Source organism: Scleropages formosus, chromosome 25 (assembly GCF_900964775.1).
Source record: "Scleropages formosus chromosome 25, fSclFor1.1, whole genome shotgun sequence".
NCBI lineage: Eukaryota > Metazoa > Chordata > Actinopteri > Osteoglossiformes > Osteoglossidae > Scleropages > Scleropages formosus.
In genome coordinates, this window is record NC_041830.1 from 18,598,168 (window position 1) to 18,613,516 (window position 15,349).

The 15,349-nt window shown below is 54.7% G+C and overlaps 2 protein-coding genes across 3 annotated transcripts; one reads left to right on the forward strand and one right to left on the reverse strand.

The window, feature by feature from the left end:
- Positions 1-943: 943 nt before the first annotated feature.
- LOC114909472 (somatostatin-2-like) lies at positions 944-1,448 on the forward strand. The gene is made up of 2 exons (XM_029248999.1): positions 944-1,072; positions 1,290-1,448. The coding sequence occupies exons 1-2, from the start codon at positions 944-946 to the stop codon at positions 1,446-1,448; spliced, it is 288 nt and encodes a 95-aa protein (XP_029104832.1).
- Positions 1,449-2,229: 781 nt separating this feature from the next.
- Positions 2,230-11,406, reverse strand: LOC108926815 (fibroblast growth factor 12). 2 transcript variants are annotated; one of them, XM_029249272.1, is made up of 6 exons: positions 10,658-11,406; positions 9,397-9,447; positions 8,693-8,803; positions 7,580-7,683; positions 3,827-4,025; positions 2,230-3,330 (listed from the first exon to the last, which is right to left on the reverse strand). In XM_029249272.1, exons 1-6 carry the CDS (start codon positions 10,851-10,853, stop codon positions 3,215-3,217), a joined length of 777 nt encoding a protein of 258 aa, XP_029105105.1. In that variant the 5' UTR covers positions 10,854-11,406; the 3' UTR covers positions 2,230-3,214. The 2 variants fall into 2 exon arrangements, with proteins under 2 accessions (XP_029105105.1, XP_029105106.1); XM_029249273.1 differs by lacking the exon at positions 9,397-9,447.
- Between the last annotated feature and the right edge of the window lie 3,943 nt (positions 11,407-15,349).

Here is a 15,349-nt window from a genome sequence, read left to right on the forward strand (position 1 = left end):
GGCCCAGGGTCCAGTGGAAGTCCAACCCTGTCTCCAGTGTAAAGACAGCACCCTAACATCCTCCTGCATGGAGCCAGAGCTACAGACACCGAAGATCGCCTCCTGCAGGACATCCTAAGCCACTGCACCGTCTCTGTGAGCCACTTGTTACACTACCTGTCCATACGAGGGCGCCACAATCACAGGCCTCCAAGCAGACAGCTCTGGACACATCTACTACTGACAGTGATGATATTGACACTCTTTGATTTCCTTTTCTGATTTCTTCACTTTTTATGATTCCATACCTTCAATAGCACAAACACACGCTATTTTGATACTAAATGTAAAGGCAGACAACAGCATGGAAGTGTGTGTTTGAACCCTCCACCAGTGCTGAGGCAGGAGCAGATCTGCAGGTCATGACCCCATCACGCACTGTGCATAACACTGTTGATATTTCCATTTCTCCTCACTGCCGGTATGACATCACAGAGGTGTTATTATTTGGTTGACTCCATTAGAGGGCGAATAAAGAACCATAAAGTGGAATAACTTCACAGGCTGGGAGCTCTAATTTCGGCGTAGTCCGGCTTTTTCCACCAGAGACACGGGTTCGGGGCCCATGCATTCTTCCGTTGTGTGTGCCTTCAATGAGCAGAGCGCTTTCAAAGAGCCTAATTGGTTTACTGCACTGAGGTCACCGGGGGACTGAATGACAGAGCGATGGCGCACTGGGTGCATCGGTGACGCCAACTGACATCAGTCCTATAGAGTGGAGGAGGAGCCCACCTACGACTGACCCAATCTTCCCCCAGTCGTCAGGGCTTTATAAAGAGCCGCAGATCCTCATCCTCGAACCAGGAGCTCGGCGGCGACTAGGAGGTGCAACACCACAGTCTTTCGTCTGTGAAGACAGGGTTCCACCGTGGTTCACTGCGTCCGTCTCTTTCTGCTGTCCACCATGAAGTCCCTTCCTCTTCTGCTGCTGCTTCTGCTTCCAGTGTTGTGCTGGCCCAGTTCCGCCTCGACACCGGACCTGCGCGACCAACACCTCCTCCAGAGTGTCCAGGCTGCTGATCTGCCGTCTCAGGTAGGACTCATCACCACAGCAACCCCAGTACACCATATCGCCATGGTGACACAGGCAGGACGTGTCCCCATAGTAACACACGGGTAAGACACATCACAAGATCCACACAGGTAGAGCACATGTCCCTGTAAGTGTGTGTATGTGTGTGTGTGTGTGTGTGTGTGTGTGTGTGCGCGCACGGGCATGCATCAGCACTGACACATACTCCATCTCACAGGGCTGGACCTGGCAGACCATAGAGAAGCTCCTGTCACAGCCACAGGGTGGCGCCACTGAGCACATGGAGCTGCAGCGCTCGGCGGACCTCAGCCCCGCCCAGCCGACACGCAAGGCTGGCTGTCGACACGTGTACTGGAAAGGGCCGACGGCGTGTTGAGCCCCTGCTCCGCCCTCCCAATAAAGCGAGTGTTCTTCACCTGTGTCCACTGTGTGTGTTCAGAGCCTCGCAAACGCTGCCAATTTCTGCAACACAGTAAATGCAGAGGTTTGAGTTCAGGCCACAAGGTTATTGGTTCTCATCCCCCTCGTACGCAGCACACACTTGCGCTCGCTGTGCTCCTGCGCTGTCCCTGTCCCGGGGCAAATGAGTACATAAGGGTGTGACATTTGGCGCCCTGCCGGTGCTTTGCAAGTCCAGGAGTGGACGTGTGGACGTGCAGACATCCAGGAGTATGGACTGGGAATGCTGTCTCCCACAAGGTTGTGCAAGTGCACCATAACCAGCGCCCCCGACCCCCAGGCCCAGCCCCATCCCTCCTCACCCTCACATCATTTAACAACCTCCTCACTGATGAGGAAGAGCAGTGAACAAGATCATTATCATATTGGTTAGGCACTAAGGCCTTGCCCCCTCACTTCTTCTTACATGTTCACACCCTAAACAGGAAAGTTTATCACATTTAATTAATGTTTATATTAATATTTCATATGCAGGGCGTACAACTGGCCCCATTATCACATCAGTTGTCTATAACACCGGTTGTCTGATTGCCAGGCACACACACACAAACACACACACAGTGAGCAAAGTGAAGGGCAGAGCAACTGTTATCACACAGTTGAAACTCTGCGTGTATGTGAGAGATTATAAAAGCCATCACACAGACTACACACTTGGTTATGATTTCATACTTTTATTTTAAATTGTGTTGGTCTCATTCTGATGCTTCTTTTATGTATATTTCGGGTCCATAATGCCAAAACACACACAGTGTTATCAAGTGCAAACATTCAGCAAACGCGTAGAGGAGTCCGAGTCGACCAGGAGCACAATCCCACCCTCCCTCTGCCGGGCCTCAGGTCCCACATCCCCAGTTCGAGCGGAAGACGTGAGCCTCAGGGGCGTGTCCGGAGGGGTGTGTCCTAACGGGTAAATCCCAATAGGGCGTGGCACGAGGGGGCGTGGCCCACAACGACACATTTCAACACTTTGACATCCTCGGGCCCTGGACGCTGGAGACGTGCTGCACGGCGCGGCCCCTCACTGCCCCAGGCTCCAGGCAACTGCAGTGTCCCTGAGCGCGACGTCGGGCACCGCTGGCATTGGACGGAAGACGTGGAGGCTGATGAGCAGAAGCAGCGAGACAAGGGGACGCGTCGCTACGCAGCACCTCCCGGATGCTGGAGAGCGCCCCTCACCCACCCCCAGAAAGTGGCCTCCTGCAGGACCACTGAGTTCTGCAAAGACACTGACCCCCACTTCCCCCAAGGCGTGCGGAGCATGACACAGAAGCTCCAGGAGATCATCCGCAGACCAAAGGTCCAAGGACGAATGCGGAAAGGGGCGGAGTCGAGAATTCAACCCTTTTCGGAAAAAAAGCAACACGGACAAGCATGAGAAAAGGCCAAGCACTCGTAAAGTCATGAAGGAACAGGTGAGCGGGTAACATGGAGCAAAGCGTGCATTCCTGGTGTGGCATGACGTGGAGGAATGCGGTAAATACCGAAAGGCAGGGTAAACTCCCCAGCATCACAGGCTTTTGCGTGATATGATGTAACTTCATGTCCTGGATTGAAACGCTTTCCCTTTCTGTCTGAAGTATCTCACTTCCGTTTCTGTTTTCTTTGCATGTTCCTCGGTGCGGGACGACGTGTGGGGAAGGGCGGAGCCCGGGGGCAGAGCTCAGGCCAGGGCCAGCCCTGCTATGTGGAGTTCTGGTTCAGGGCTTTGCCCCCGTTCATGGTGGGGGTCCCAGAACTCTTCCTGGAGCGCTGCTTCTCTTCAATGTCGTGCAGTGAGGGCTCCCTGTACATACACACTGTGGGGAGAGCACGCACACAACGCCATGAGCTCATCACTCCCACTCGGCTCCCACCTCCCCCTTCGCCGGCTATGAGTAAACTAGGCATCAAAGGTGTCACAGTCTCACAAATGGCTCTTTTTCATTCTCCCTGTCTGAGCAGTAAATTCACTACATTTTCATTTACCTGACACATTTCTCCAAAGCAGCTTATATAGTTAAGGTTACAATTACCACAAGCTTACTGTTATTTGCCCATTTATACAGCTGAGTAATTTTACTGGAGCAATTCAGGGTAAGTACCGTGCTCAAGGGTGCTACAGCCAGAGGTGGGAATCAAACCTGCAACCTTCGGATCTGAACACAGTAGCTCTAACCACTATATTACCCGTCATCCCTAACACTTCACATGTTTGGTTTGCAGCGTAAGCCTGCAGGGGTTAAGCAACTCAGGGACAGCATGCGGAGGCGCGTGTCGGCCTCAGGTGCAAGCAGTGCGATGAAGAGGCCTTGCCTTCGATGGGTCTGGGTACGAAATGGGAGGAGGGTTTGGTCTTCTTCACGCGGTTGCCCTTCATGGCCTGGCCCTCCTTGGTGAGGCCGAGGAACCAGGCGCGGCCCGACTCCTGCTGCCGGTACACAGTCGATGAGTAGATCACGTAGTAGTTCTCAAAGACGGACTCCTTGAACTTACACTCTGGAGTGAACATTTCCTGGAGGAACATAGAGCAGTGTGGACACACCCTTCTCCACAGTAACAATAAGGCAAAGAAAAATCATGGCTGCTGTACCACATATACCACACACACCTGGCACAAACGTTTCGTACATCTGGTACACACACACACACACACACACACACTATGACATCACGCCACTGACTCCCGAGCTTACCCACGAAATTGGCGCCAGACGTCTGGAACTCAGTTTGTTCATAAGTCCGAAGTCACTGTCGCCATTCAGTCCCGGTCAGTAATCTCACATATAGTTGTGGTACAAAATACTTCGTAAGACTCTTCACTCCAGTATTATCATTAACAACGTTGGCTACAACAAAACAAACTCTTGATGAAATGATCGTAGTATAATCATCTCCATCAACTTCGGTTCGGTGCCAATTGTCGGCCTATCGATCCCACACACAGGTGCGTCGTCCCTCATCTCGTCCTTCATCACTGACCCTGAGGAACGGAACACCGTGGTAGGGAGACGAGTGAAGCCATTCTTTGCTCTTTGCTCTTTACTGCCATCTATGGGCCTGCAGTGTAAACACAGGTTGCATTTGTTGCACCTCTGAAAAAAGAGCGTTGAAAATGCAGTAAAAAATAGCTAGACTCTCAGGACACTGGTGGCTCGTCTGTTCGTAGCAAAGAGGGGGCGTCTCTGCCCGGTCTGGGTGGCGATCCTCGCATCCATCTGGCATGACTCTGGCGTGGGACGGAGCGAGGCGCAGGCACCGCGGACAAGCACCCAGCAGGAGAAGCACGCAAAGGACGGAGCACAACAATCTCTGCGCTAAATTGCACCTTCATTCTTCTTTCAAAGGCAGGAAAAGGAGCTAATTTAAAATTAATTATCTAAACTCAGAGCATCATAAAGCTTTTAGGAGGGTGAGTAAGAGGCTCCACCACAGGCTGAATAAAAGTACTTCAGTAAACATGCAGCTGTGTATATCGGTACAAGTGCATTGCGCCAAAGTGTCGCCCACGCAAATAAATAACGCGATGTAATGAGGCGCACTGACAGCAGCCTGCTTCTCAGAGCTCTTTCAGCAAAAGCCCTTCTAATTAGAGCAAACAGCACCATAAATCACCCGTGGGACTGTGGGAAAGAGTACAAAACACACCCCACCTGCCAGCAGCGTGGAGAGTGCTGCCCCCTAGTGGTGCAGCACAGCACTTCCTGCCCAGTGACAGCACAAGTTTTCAGTTATTGACTCACTGCAGGATCACTGCTGTTACAGATCTTGCCTGTATGTCTTGCCTTGCTTGTGTGTGTGAGAGTCTGGGTGTGTGTGTGTGTGCGTGTGTGTGTGTGTGTGTGTGTGTGTGTGCGTCAATTGTTATTCAGAGGACTCATCACACCAGAGTGCCGGTCAGCTCACTGAGTGGCACTGCTGTCTAGACAGTGACCGCAGTCACTTTGGGGGTTTGAGAAGGACACCGTGAGGTGTGTGTGTTCTGGAGCCAGCAGTGTGCTAACGCGGTGTCATCTGACTTGGCTCCGACCACCTGCTCCTGGACAAACTCCTGACCGCACGACACGGTCACTTTGACGCAGTTTCCTCACTGAAACACACAGGTCCTATGCTCCATCTCTTCCTGTAGCTGCAGCAGTATGAACATCTGGACGGTTAACGTGTCGCACCACCAAGGGTGGGGTGGGGCTTTTGGAGGGGGGCTGCAGAGACAGACAGGTTCCCCGTGCCCTCGATTGGCATAGGGGGCTTTGCACATCTGAACAAGTGGTCAGCTGCAGTAACCTATCGGAGGGCAGCCTCACAGTCCACAGCTCACTACCCAGAATCCTCAGTGCTCACGGAAGCATGGCAGTGCAGACACACCTCACCACGTTTACTGCACTTTACTTCATCTTTACTTGAGAGATGTGTGCATTTTAATAATGTATTCAACATATCGAGCATCCTGTTGCATGCGAGGGACTGTCCCCCCACTGCATCAGACACACACACACATACACACAAACAGAGAATGTGTGTGTGTGTAGGGAAAGTGGAAAGAAGAGCAGAGGGTGATCCATAGGGAACAGATCGTTAGAAGATGAAAGCTGATGTGTGAAGCTGGACCTTTGGAAGCGGGCATTTGAAGCTGGTCGTTGTGTCGATGCTGCAGTGTGAGGAACTGCACTGCTGCTCACAGCTCAACGCCAAAGTAGGTCAGAAGAAAGAGGCTGATGAATAATGGAGGAGGAGAGCGAGAAGCGGGAGCCCCCGCTATACGCACCTCCCCATCCCCCCAGCCCATACACACCCCCACCCTCCCCGCCCCCAGCACAGAAGGGGACAAGCAAGCAAAAGAGCTGCACATCCACGTGTTCGCGCGCTCCGTTACGCGTGTCATTAGCGTGTCGCGGCGCTGCCTCCTTCTGAAGCCACGTGGCTGGAGCTGCGGAGCACGCGGAGAACGTTCTGGACCGAGGCCGAGCGAGAGGCGCGTGGCGAGCGGGGGACCAGCGCCAGGGGTCCTGCTGTGCCAAAGCGAATAGCGGTAAATCAACTGTCGACGAGCCGCTCGGTGCATCATGGGAGCCGAGAGCCCCGGGAGGCCACGAATAGAGGCTGGAAGGATCCCTGTCACAGACATGCGGCCAAAGTTGCCGCAGTGTGACGAGACGCCTTCAGCCAGGAGCTCGCGGGGGGCCATCGGTCGGCGTGCTCAACAGGCCTCTGCCACATGTGTGCGTGCGTGCGTGCGTGCGTGTGCGTGCGCGTGGCCCATTCAACGCAGCCCCTGTACCTGGGCTCTGTGCACTGAGGCGTCTCTCCCTCCCGAAAAAGGTACAAAATCACACGTAGAGCAGAGTAAAGCTACGGACCCCAACCCCCAGGACACGCCCCTTTACACAGCAAACTGAGGCTCTCCTGCAGTGCAACAGGGTGAGGCTTGAGTTTCTACAGTGATTACAGCAGGTGGCGCACTGGCCTCTCAGGGGACCCGGGTTCGAATCCCACCTCCTCCTGTTGTAGTGCTCGCGATCAAGGTACTTACCTTGCAGGGATACAGTAAAACGTAGCCCTGCTGCACGAGTGGGTAAATCTGAGTAAGTATCTCAGTGTGAGTCACGCTACGGTGCCACGTAAGCAGTGCTTATGAATAATAAGAAATAATTGTTAATAAATAACAGTTTCATTTCACACTGTCCCGTGAGTGAGGCGTCTGCTACTAGGAGGCCTCACCACCGAGATGCTGGCGGGGGGGGCACGTGCCCAAACGGCCCCATATATCACTGTCAGGGGGTACATCAGGAAGTGTGCTTCAGGCCCCCCCACAGCGCACTGCACCGCACTGGACAGATATGCTAATAAGTGCCGTCTCCTGCCACAGGAGAGGTGCTGAGCGAGTCCAGCAGCAACACACTGCCCTATCATCGCCACCAGCTTGCACCGGTACGAGGCCTGCTCAGGGCTGGTCAGCACACACACTTCTCAGAGTGGCCTGTACAAAAAAATACATGCTTGCTCACACACGCGCACACACACACACACACACACACACACACACACACACACAAAGCAACAGGGCCTCACCGAGCTGTAAAGGAATCCCTCTCCGTTCATGGCGATGTAGAAGTTGGCCTTCACCCCCTGGATGGCAACGACACGCAGACCCACTGGGATCAGGTTGAACAGGGCTGGGGACACAGAGAGCAACTCATCACACACACACACACACACACACACACACAGTGTTTCTCCTGAGCCATCTGTCCAATGTTTCAGCTGTCGGACAAGATGTGAAGGACAACCTGGCATAGATCTCTGAGTGTGTGTGTGTTGCGGGAGGTCGGTGGGACCAGCAAGACGTGGCTCTGAACCCACATGTGTGGGATATGCTCAGATAGGAGACGGGTGGGGGTTAGGACACGCCCCAAAAAGCAACTGGTCCCCAGTCCAAACCCTCAGCTCCTTCCAGGCTCCCGCTGCAGGACAGGAAGCCGAGGAATTCCACAGATAGCTCTCCAGCAGCGCATCTTCCAGAACCTTCCAGGAAACAGCAGGTTCACGAGACCCCGTGCGGTTCGGGTCGAGTCGCAGGGCTGGGCTCACCTGACAGCCGTGTGACTCCCTGTGGCGGAGGAGGTGGGCCGTGTGTGTATGTCCCCAGGAAGCCAGAACGCAGAGGCGACGAGGAAGCCCTGAAGCGCTGGGTGGGAGCAGCAAGTCCCCGGAGGCAGCCAGCGGCCTTCCGGAACATTCCACTACAGTGGTGTTCGTCCCAGTGGAGAGCGTGTGGACCAGATTGTCTCTGAACCCTCCAGTGAGACAGTGTCCCCTCGAGGCCCCTGGGGCTATGGAGGCTGTCATATTGATGGAAGGCGCCATTTACCACGCTCTACCTTACACTGCTCTACAGAACGGCTTCCTGACGGGCAGCGGCGCGGCCGACCGGGACCGAGGGCGTCCCTCGACCGTTTCCTCAAGGGTATCGCACGTCGAAACTGCGTCCTCAGCTGACAACACAGCTGTACGGCAATTTCAGCGGCAACGCGATCGCTGCGCATTTACAGATGACACGTTTAAATCAATTTTTAATTGATTACAGCTGAAGCTCTTTGATCTGATGTTACTCAAAGGGAAAGAGACAGAGAGGAGCGCTGCACACAAACAGCACTGGAAACACACAGTACTGCACACACTTACTGTAGTCGCTGTTCTCGTCCTTGGTCCCGTCGATGGTCCCGTCTGGCTGCATCTGCAGGTAGAAGCCCTGTTGGCTGAACAGTCGAGTCACGATGCCTTTCAGCTGTGGTTCTGGAACACAGGAGAGGTGCCGCGTTAGACCCCGCCCCCTTGACTTCTGCCCTTCCCCACATGCGCGCGGCACCCCTCTGAGGCCTGCGTCCCAGATGTGTTCAGATTTCTGTGTGTGCAGTGCCTCTGTGCGGGTCCCAGGGACAAGGAGGGTGGGGGGGCCTAGCGTGGGTCACTGGTGCCACGCTCTCTTAGAAAGTGTGTAAGTGTGAGCGCGGGCCACTCAGCCTCCTCGACCATGTCACGTGTGTGTCCATGCAGGTGTGCGAGCGCAGCACAGGACCAGGTACGACGGAACAGGTACGTCGGCACATGGCATTATGGCGATGGAATGGGCGTGGCCACATTCAGCACGTACAGTAGGACAGACGACACACAGGCGACACGAGCGGCACGTTCAGGTCCATTCCCACCAAGCGGCCACGCACACACGTGGACAGACAGGCCCACGGACAGGTAGACAAAGAGAGACAAGGAAAGGAGCCAGGGTTCGAGGGCGCTCCGGACGAGAGGCCGCTGACCCCCGCGATGGAGGCGTGCACGGGATGGGCGGGCGGACCACACATCACGGAGGCGGAGGCCGAGCTACTGACCTAGCCTGACGCCCCTACGGGACACCTGCACCTGGCAGTTGGACGGCACATCTTACAAGGAAAAGGAGAGACAAGAGCGGTCAGACCGTGTGGGGCAGCGGGGGCCCCCGACGCGGCGACTAGCGGCCCCACAGGAGGGCCCTCCGCCCACGGACACGAGCTCTCGGGGACCCGTGGTGCATTGCAGGGGAGCAGCTCCGCTACGGAGAGAACACGCGTGACACCCGCTCGCTTCTGTCCAGCGAGAGGAGTGATGCTGCAGTCGGTGTTAGCACTGCAACAGCAGTGTAACATCAACATGGTGGTGTGCGCACGCACGCACGCACGCACGCACGCACGCACGCACGCACGCACGCACGCACACACACACACACACAGAGCATCATGTTGCACACCTCCTGTCCACCGGTGCTGCAGGAAACCCAACAAAGTGTGGAACAGGTGGGCTTCTCTTGTCCCACAGCTACACAGTGCCGCCCAGTATGGGGTGAGAGGGGTGATCCTAGAGTCTGGGCTGTATTGAAGGTGTAGATCATGGAGGGGCACTGAAGGGGTATACTGAAAAGAAGGGGGGTACTGTGGGGGTGTATTGAAGGGTGGGGGGCACTGTGGAGGTATATTGAATGGCAGGGGGGCACTGTGGGGGTATACTGAATGGCGGGGGGTACTGTGGGGGTATATTGAATGGGGGGGGGCACTGTGGTGGTATGCTGAAGGGCGGGGGGCACTGTGGGGGTATATTGAACGGCGGGGGGCACTGCGGGGGTATATTGAATGGCGAGGGGGCACTGCGGGGGTATATTGAATGGCGGGGGGGCACTGCGGGGGTATACTGAAGGGCGGGGGCCACTGTGGCAGTATGCTGAAGGGCAGGGGGCACTGTGGGGGTATATTGAACGGCGGGGGGCACTGTGGGGGTATATTGAATGGCGGGGGGGCACTGTGGGGGTATACTGAAGGGCGGGGGCCACTGTGGTGGTATGCTGAAGGGCGGTGGGCACTGCGGGGGTATATTGAACGGCGGGGGGCACTGCGGGGGTATATTGAATGGCAGGGGGCACTGCGGGGGTATATTGAACGGCGGGGGGCACTGCGGGGGTATATCTTTGGCGGGGGGGCACTGTGGGGGCATATCGAATGGCGGGGGGGGGGCACTGTGGTGGTATGCTGAAGGGCAGGGGGGGCGGGGGTGAAAGGAGCGGGTTGATGGCGGAGGGGGGCGCACACCGCACACCGAACCGACCGCACCGACCGCACTGACCTGGTCGCCGCCTCACGGGCCTCTTCTTGCCGCTGCAGAAGCGCACCTTGCCGAAGACGCCCAGGAAGTGTCTCTCGCACAGCGAACGCGGGTCTTTGCTCGGACTCGGCCGCCGCTTGGACGTGGACACCCGGTCGCTGTTGGACTCGCGCGCCTGACGCTTCTGGCGGATGAGGGAGCTCGCGATCGCGGCCATGTCCGCGCAGCAGCTCCACAGAAACACGGTAAAACAGGGTGGCGGCGTGGGAGACGCCTATCGGACCCTCATGGTGCCCTGGACGGAGAGCGGCACGGACGGATGACGGTCCGGCGAACCGGTCATCGGTCATCACTCACCAGTCATCAACAGTTCGTAATTCACAAGCACGCTGCTCCGCCACGGGTCCCCGGTGGAGGGGGGTGCGGGGGGGTCGGGGGTCTTCGGCGGTCCAGGTGTGTCCAACCTGTGGTCCGCAAGCCGCAGTCAGACTGCGCAGCCCGTCTGCAGGATGCCGCGTTTCCGCGCAGGCATGAGCGCACCTCCGTCCTCTCCGCGAGGACTCGAACCCACGTCCTTCTGGTCCTTCTGGTTTCCAGGGGCAGCCACGCGCAAGTCCTCCTTCCTGCGGCGGAGCGACGCCCCCCCGGACGGCGGATCAGACACCGGGGGCTCCGGCCGGCGTCCCGAGAGAGCGACAGGACCTCCGGAGCCCCTCATCCGGATCGGATCAGCGTCAGAATGGGAATGGTCTTCATCCTCCTCTTCATGGTGATCGTCACGCGATGCTGCTAATCACATGGCGCGAGACGGAGCGGTGGAGAGCCGCGGCTCCGCTTCCAGGTGACCGTCTGCGGGGAGACGCGCCGCGAACGGAACGGGCATCTGCGCCGCCGCGCAGCTCCCTAACCGCACCTTAACCAACTCACCTTAACTACCGCACCTTAACCAACCCACTTTAACCAGCGCACCTTAACTACCGCACTTATCACTGTACATGGAAAAGGCGGAAGAGCCGGAATCCCCTCGGAGGCGCGCGGTGAACGCAGCTCCTTTCCTCCCCGCTACGCAATCAGACGTGATTGAGGTTTGGATGAGAGGAGGGCGAGAGAGAGAGAGAGAGAGAGAGAGAGAGAGAGGAAGAGGAGCTGGGGGGTTAGGGTGAGAGAGAGAGAGAGAGAGGAGCTGGGGGGGGTTAGGGTGTCCGAGCTCAGAGACGCCAACAGCTCCAGTGAGACAAATGAAGTCCCTCCACCCCCCACGGAGGCCCCACCGAGTCCCTCACCCCCACCAGCTGAAACCACTCGATGCAGCAACACTGCTGTACAAATATTGACCATTAAACTTGTAAAAGGAGTGAGTGTTTGGACAATTTCATAATCACAGTAATAACTTACTGTATAATTATGACATAAGCAAAACAGCCGGTGATTTACTGGAACATATTGCATATACATTTATTTTCATTGCACAGCAAGAGTCAACACCAACAGCCTCTCCACTTCATGAGGAGGGCCACAGCACCGTGACGTCTGCGAATGTGTGCGACCCGCTGATGTTCAGCACTACCCATTACCAATCACACTTTGTTTTCGCAGAACATGACTTGTTGCCTGTGATCCAAAAGCAGTGCGATGGCCCAGTGCTCCATCCTCAGTAACTGCGCAACGAGTCAGAGCCAACTGCTGGGGCACTGAAAACACAGCAGGGAACACAGTGGAGCGCAGGGCCTCCATGGGGGGTGGAGGGACTTCATCTGTCTCACACACACACACACACACACACACTATTACATTTATTGTGTTGCACACAAGAATAATAATCAGTACATACACATTACAGAACCTTATACTGAACACAGTTTGTCCCACAGAACAGAAAATAAACTGTTTCTCCATTCAGAGTATATTTACAAACATTTTATTCGTCTCGTAAAGGTTGAGGAACACATCTCCTGCCCTTGTGAGACACACCTCACACTTGGTCAATAGACTACCTTTAGATAGCATCCATCCGTCCGTCCATCCATCTCTCCCACCCATTCTCAAACCTGGTTATCTACAGCAACAGCGTCCAACTCTTCCTGAAGGACCCCAAGTATTTGCACGACTGTCTGGAGATACAACCTCTCCAGCATGTCCTGGGTCTGCCCTGGGGTGTCCTCCCAGTGGGATGTGCCTGTAGACCCCCTGCACGGGGTTCTCAGGGGACATTTTAACTGGATGCCTGAAATACCTTAACTAACTCCTCTCAGTGTGGAGGAGCAGTGTCTCCGAGGGCCTCCTGATCACTCTCCTTGTCACCGAGCATAAGTCCCATCCTGGACCCACATCATGTCTTTCGCTCTTTAGCAAAAGCTCACGAGCAAAGTTCAGGATGGGGGTGTAGACCGAGCTCTAAATTACCAGCCTTTTTCCGAGGCGTCAGTTTCTGGCTGCTGCCACGGATCCGATCAGCCTTTGCATTACTGCAGCTGCTGCACCGAGCTGTTGGTCAACCTCCCAATTCCTGTCATTAACGTGACCCTGAAGAAGTTAAACTCTTCCAACTGCGGCAGATGCGCTAACCCCCCAGTCTGAGAGAAGAACCTGTCTGGTACGTGGGGCCTCAGATTTGGAGGTGTCGACCTTCATCCGGACTGCATTATACTTGGCTGTAGGCCACTTGAGTGCATGATGAAGATCACATTCTGATGAGGCTAACAGGACCATATCAACTCCAAACAGCAGCAATGAGACCATGGTGTCACGTACCTGGATACTCTCCAAATCCTGACTGCACCTTGATATACTCTCCATGAACACCACAAACAGAGGATAAGACGAGAAACACCCTTAGAGTCCAATACCTATGCCGAACAAATTTGACTTAGTGCAGAAAAAGACGAACCTGAGGCTTGACACTCGGCTGTAAGCTTCATTCCAGCACCTTGCCATGGACCCCGAACAGCACGATCCCTCAACAGTTAAAGTTCATCCTCTGGTCCATCTTTTAAAGACAGGACCTACGACCCCTGTCTGCAAGCCCGGAGGTCCTGTTCCAATCCTCTACGCAACCATGAAGAGGCATTTTACCAAAGAAACCCCAAAACATCCAGCTCTTTCAGTATTTTTGGACAAATATCATAGACCCTTGCAAGCCTTGCAACTGTAGAGATGTTTCAATTGACCAAGGAGATTAAACTTCAGGATCCTTCAGAACCCCATGGCTCTGCCTCTTGGAAGAGTAGTGAGGTTACTAGGGGTTCCTCAAAGTGCTCCTTGCACTTTCCAGCACTGTTCCCAGCTGAGTTCAGGACAATGGCAAGAACAGCTTGGTCAACATTCTTCTTTCCCTCCAGTGTCTCTATGGGCTTTTGCCGGAGCCGTTTCGAGAAAGTCTCAAAGTCACTTTTCTTGACCTCTTGAAACTTCTCACATTCAAGGTCTGTACTTCTGCAGCTGCTGCCACAGTGGAACTTTCAGTCCGGCAGAGTCATTCTGCCAAATCTGGAGTCCTCAGCGCACGTCACACACTACAGGCCTCCTTCTTCCTTCCTGAACCAGACAGCTTCTTCTCCTGCTGGTGTGTACCAGCAGCTCTGTGATGTGCAGTCACAGCCACACTCACATCAGTGTCATTGTCTCATCCACCGGGACAAACTCCAACAGCGCAGCACGGTGCAGCACCAGCTGTACACCAGTGAGTGTCCCTGCCCCCTCACCTGAGGCCTCTCACACAGACCAAGAAGTCTGTACATGTGACCTTCTGCATGAGCTTCAGCTCCTTTCCTATAAGTGCTGAGCTCTAAACTGCATTGGTCCGTGTCTCTTACCCATCAGGCATTGCACCAGACCCCCACACTTGGCCACAAGACAGCACCATGTGGTCTTTTTGTGCTGTGGCAAGTCCTCCAGTGACCCAGCCTGGCTCCATTGGTTCAGCCCCGGTCACCCCAGCGTAGGTAAGGTACTCTTATCATTATTTTAATTTTAGTTTCTATGGGAGCACGTGATTTGGGCCATTATTCTGTGTAACTAGTTTCCCAAGGGTGGCGAGAGCAGGAGCACATCGCTGCAGGTCACATGGCTCCCAGGATCTACGAACTACGTCAAGCTGAACAGGGAAAGCTATGTACGGCAGTATGCGCCTTTAGCAGTGTAGCCATTGACCGTGGTAGCCTTTTCCGAGGTAATTATTATGCTAAGCAAATATTACATGTCCACACGAGAAGATAATGGGATTATTTGGTGTCTCTGGCAGGACAACTGTACGAGATGTCAGAAACTGGACACAAAGGCTTCACAAGTAACAGGAAGAGGCCTGAGGTGCTTTTTTGATTCCATTGTTTATTTGCTTTACAATATAACAGAAGTGGATCACAGCAAAACGGAGACAGAATCAGCAGAACGAGAAAAGAGCAATACACACGTACAAAAATCCAGCCAGAGGCAAAGGGTTACACAGTCTACCAGGGCTGCCCGTGCAGCACAGTCTAGGGAGATTCTGAAAGGTGACCTTATCTTCCAGGGTTCACTCGGGTCACCCTACAGGTCGAGCATTAACTCTTCTCGCGTAGACCATTAACTTCTCTCAGTGAAACACCTGAAGGAGAGCAGCCAGTGAGGGAACACCATCCCTGCGAGTCGGTACCAGATCAAATGGCTAGAACAAATGTGTGTAAGCGCTGGGAGCAGCCTTGTGCGTAAAACACCACTGAGGTATCCTCTGAGATG

What these genes read in the sequence shown, in the direction of transcription:
- LOC108926815 (XM_029249272.1), bottom strand. Translation starts at nt 10,853, where the DNA reads ATGGCCGCGATCGCGAGCTCCCTCATCCGCCAGAAGCGTCAGGCGCGC. An exon ending in GGACGAGAACAGCGACTACA is followed by an intron (nt 7,684 to 8,692) that starts GTAAGTGTGTGC and finishes CTGTGTCCCCAG; the next exon opens with CCCTGTTCAACCTGATCCCA. An exon ending in AGGGATTCCTTTACAGCTCG is followed by an intron (nt 4,026 to 7,579) that starts GTGAGGCCCTGT and finishes ATGTTCCTCCAG; the next exon opens with GAAATGTTCACTCCAGAGTG.
- LOC114909472 (XM_029248999.1), top strand. Translation starts at nt 944, where the DNA reads ATGAAGTCCCTTCCTCTTCTGCTGCTGCTTCTGCTTCCAGTGTTGTGC. An exon ending in CTGCTGATCTGCCGTCTCAG is followed by an intron (nt 1,073 to 1,289) that starts GTAGGACTCATC and finishes TCCATCTCACAG; the next exon opens with GGCTGGACCTGGCAGACCAT.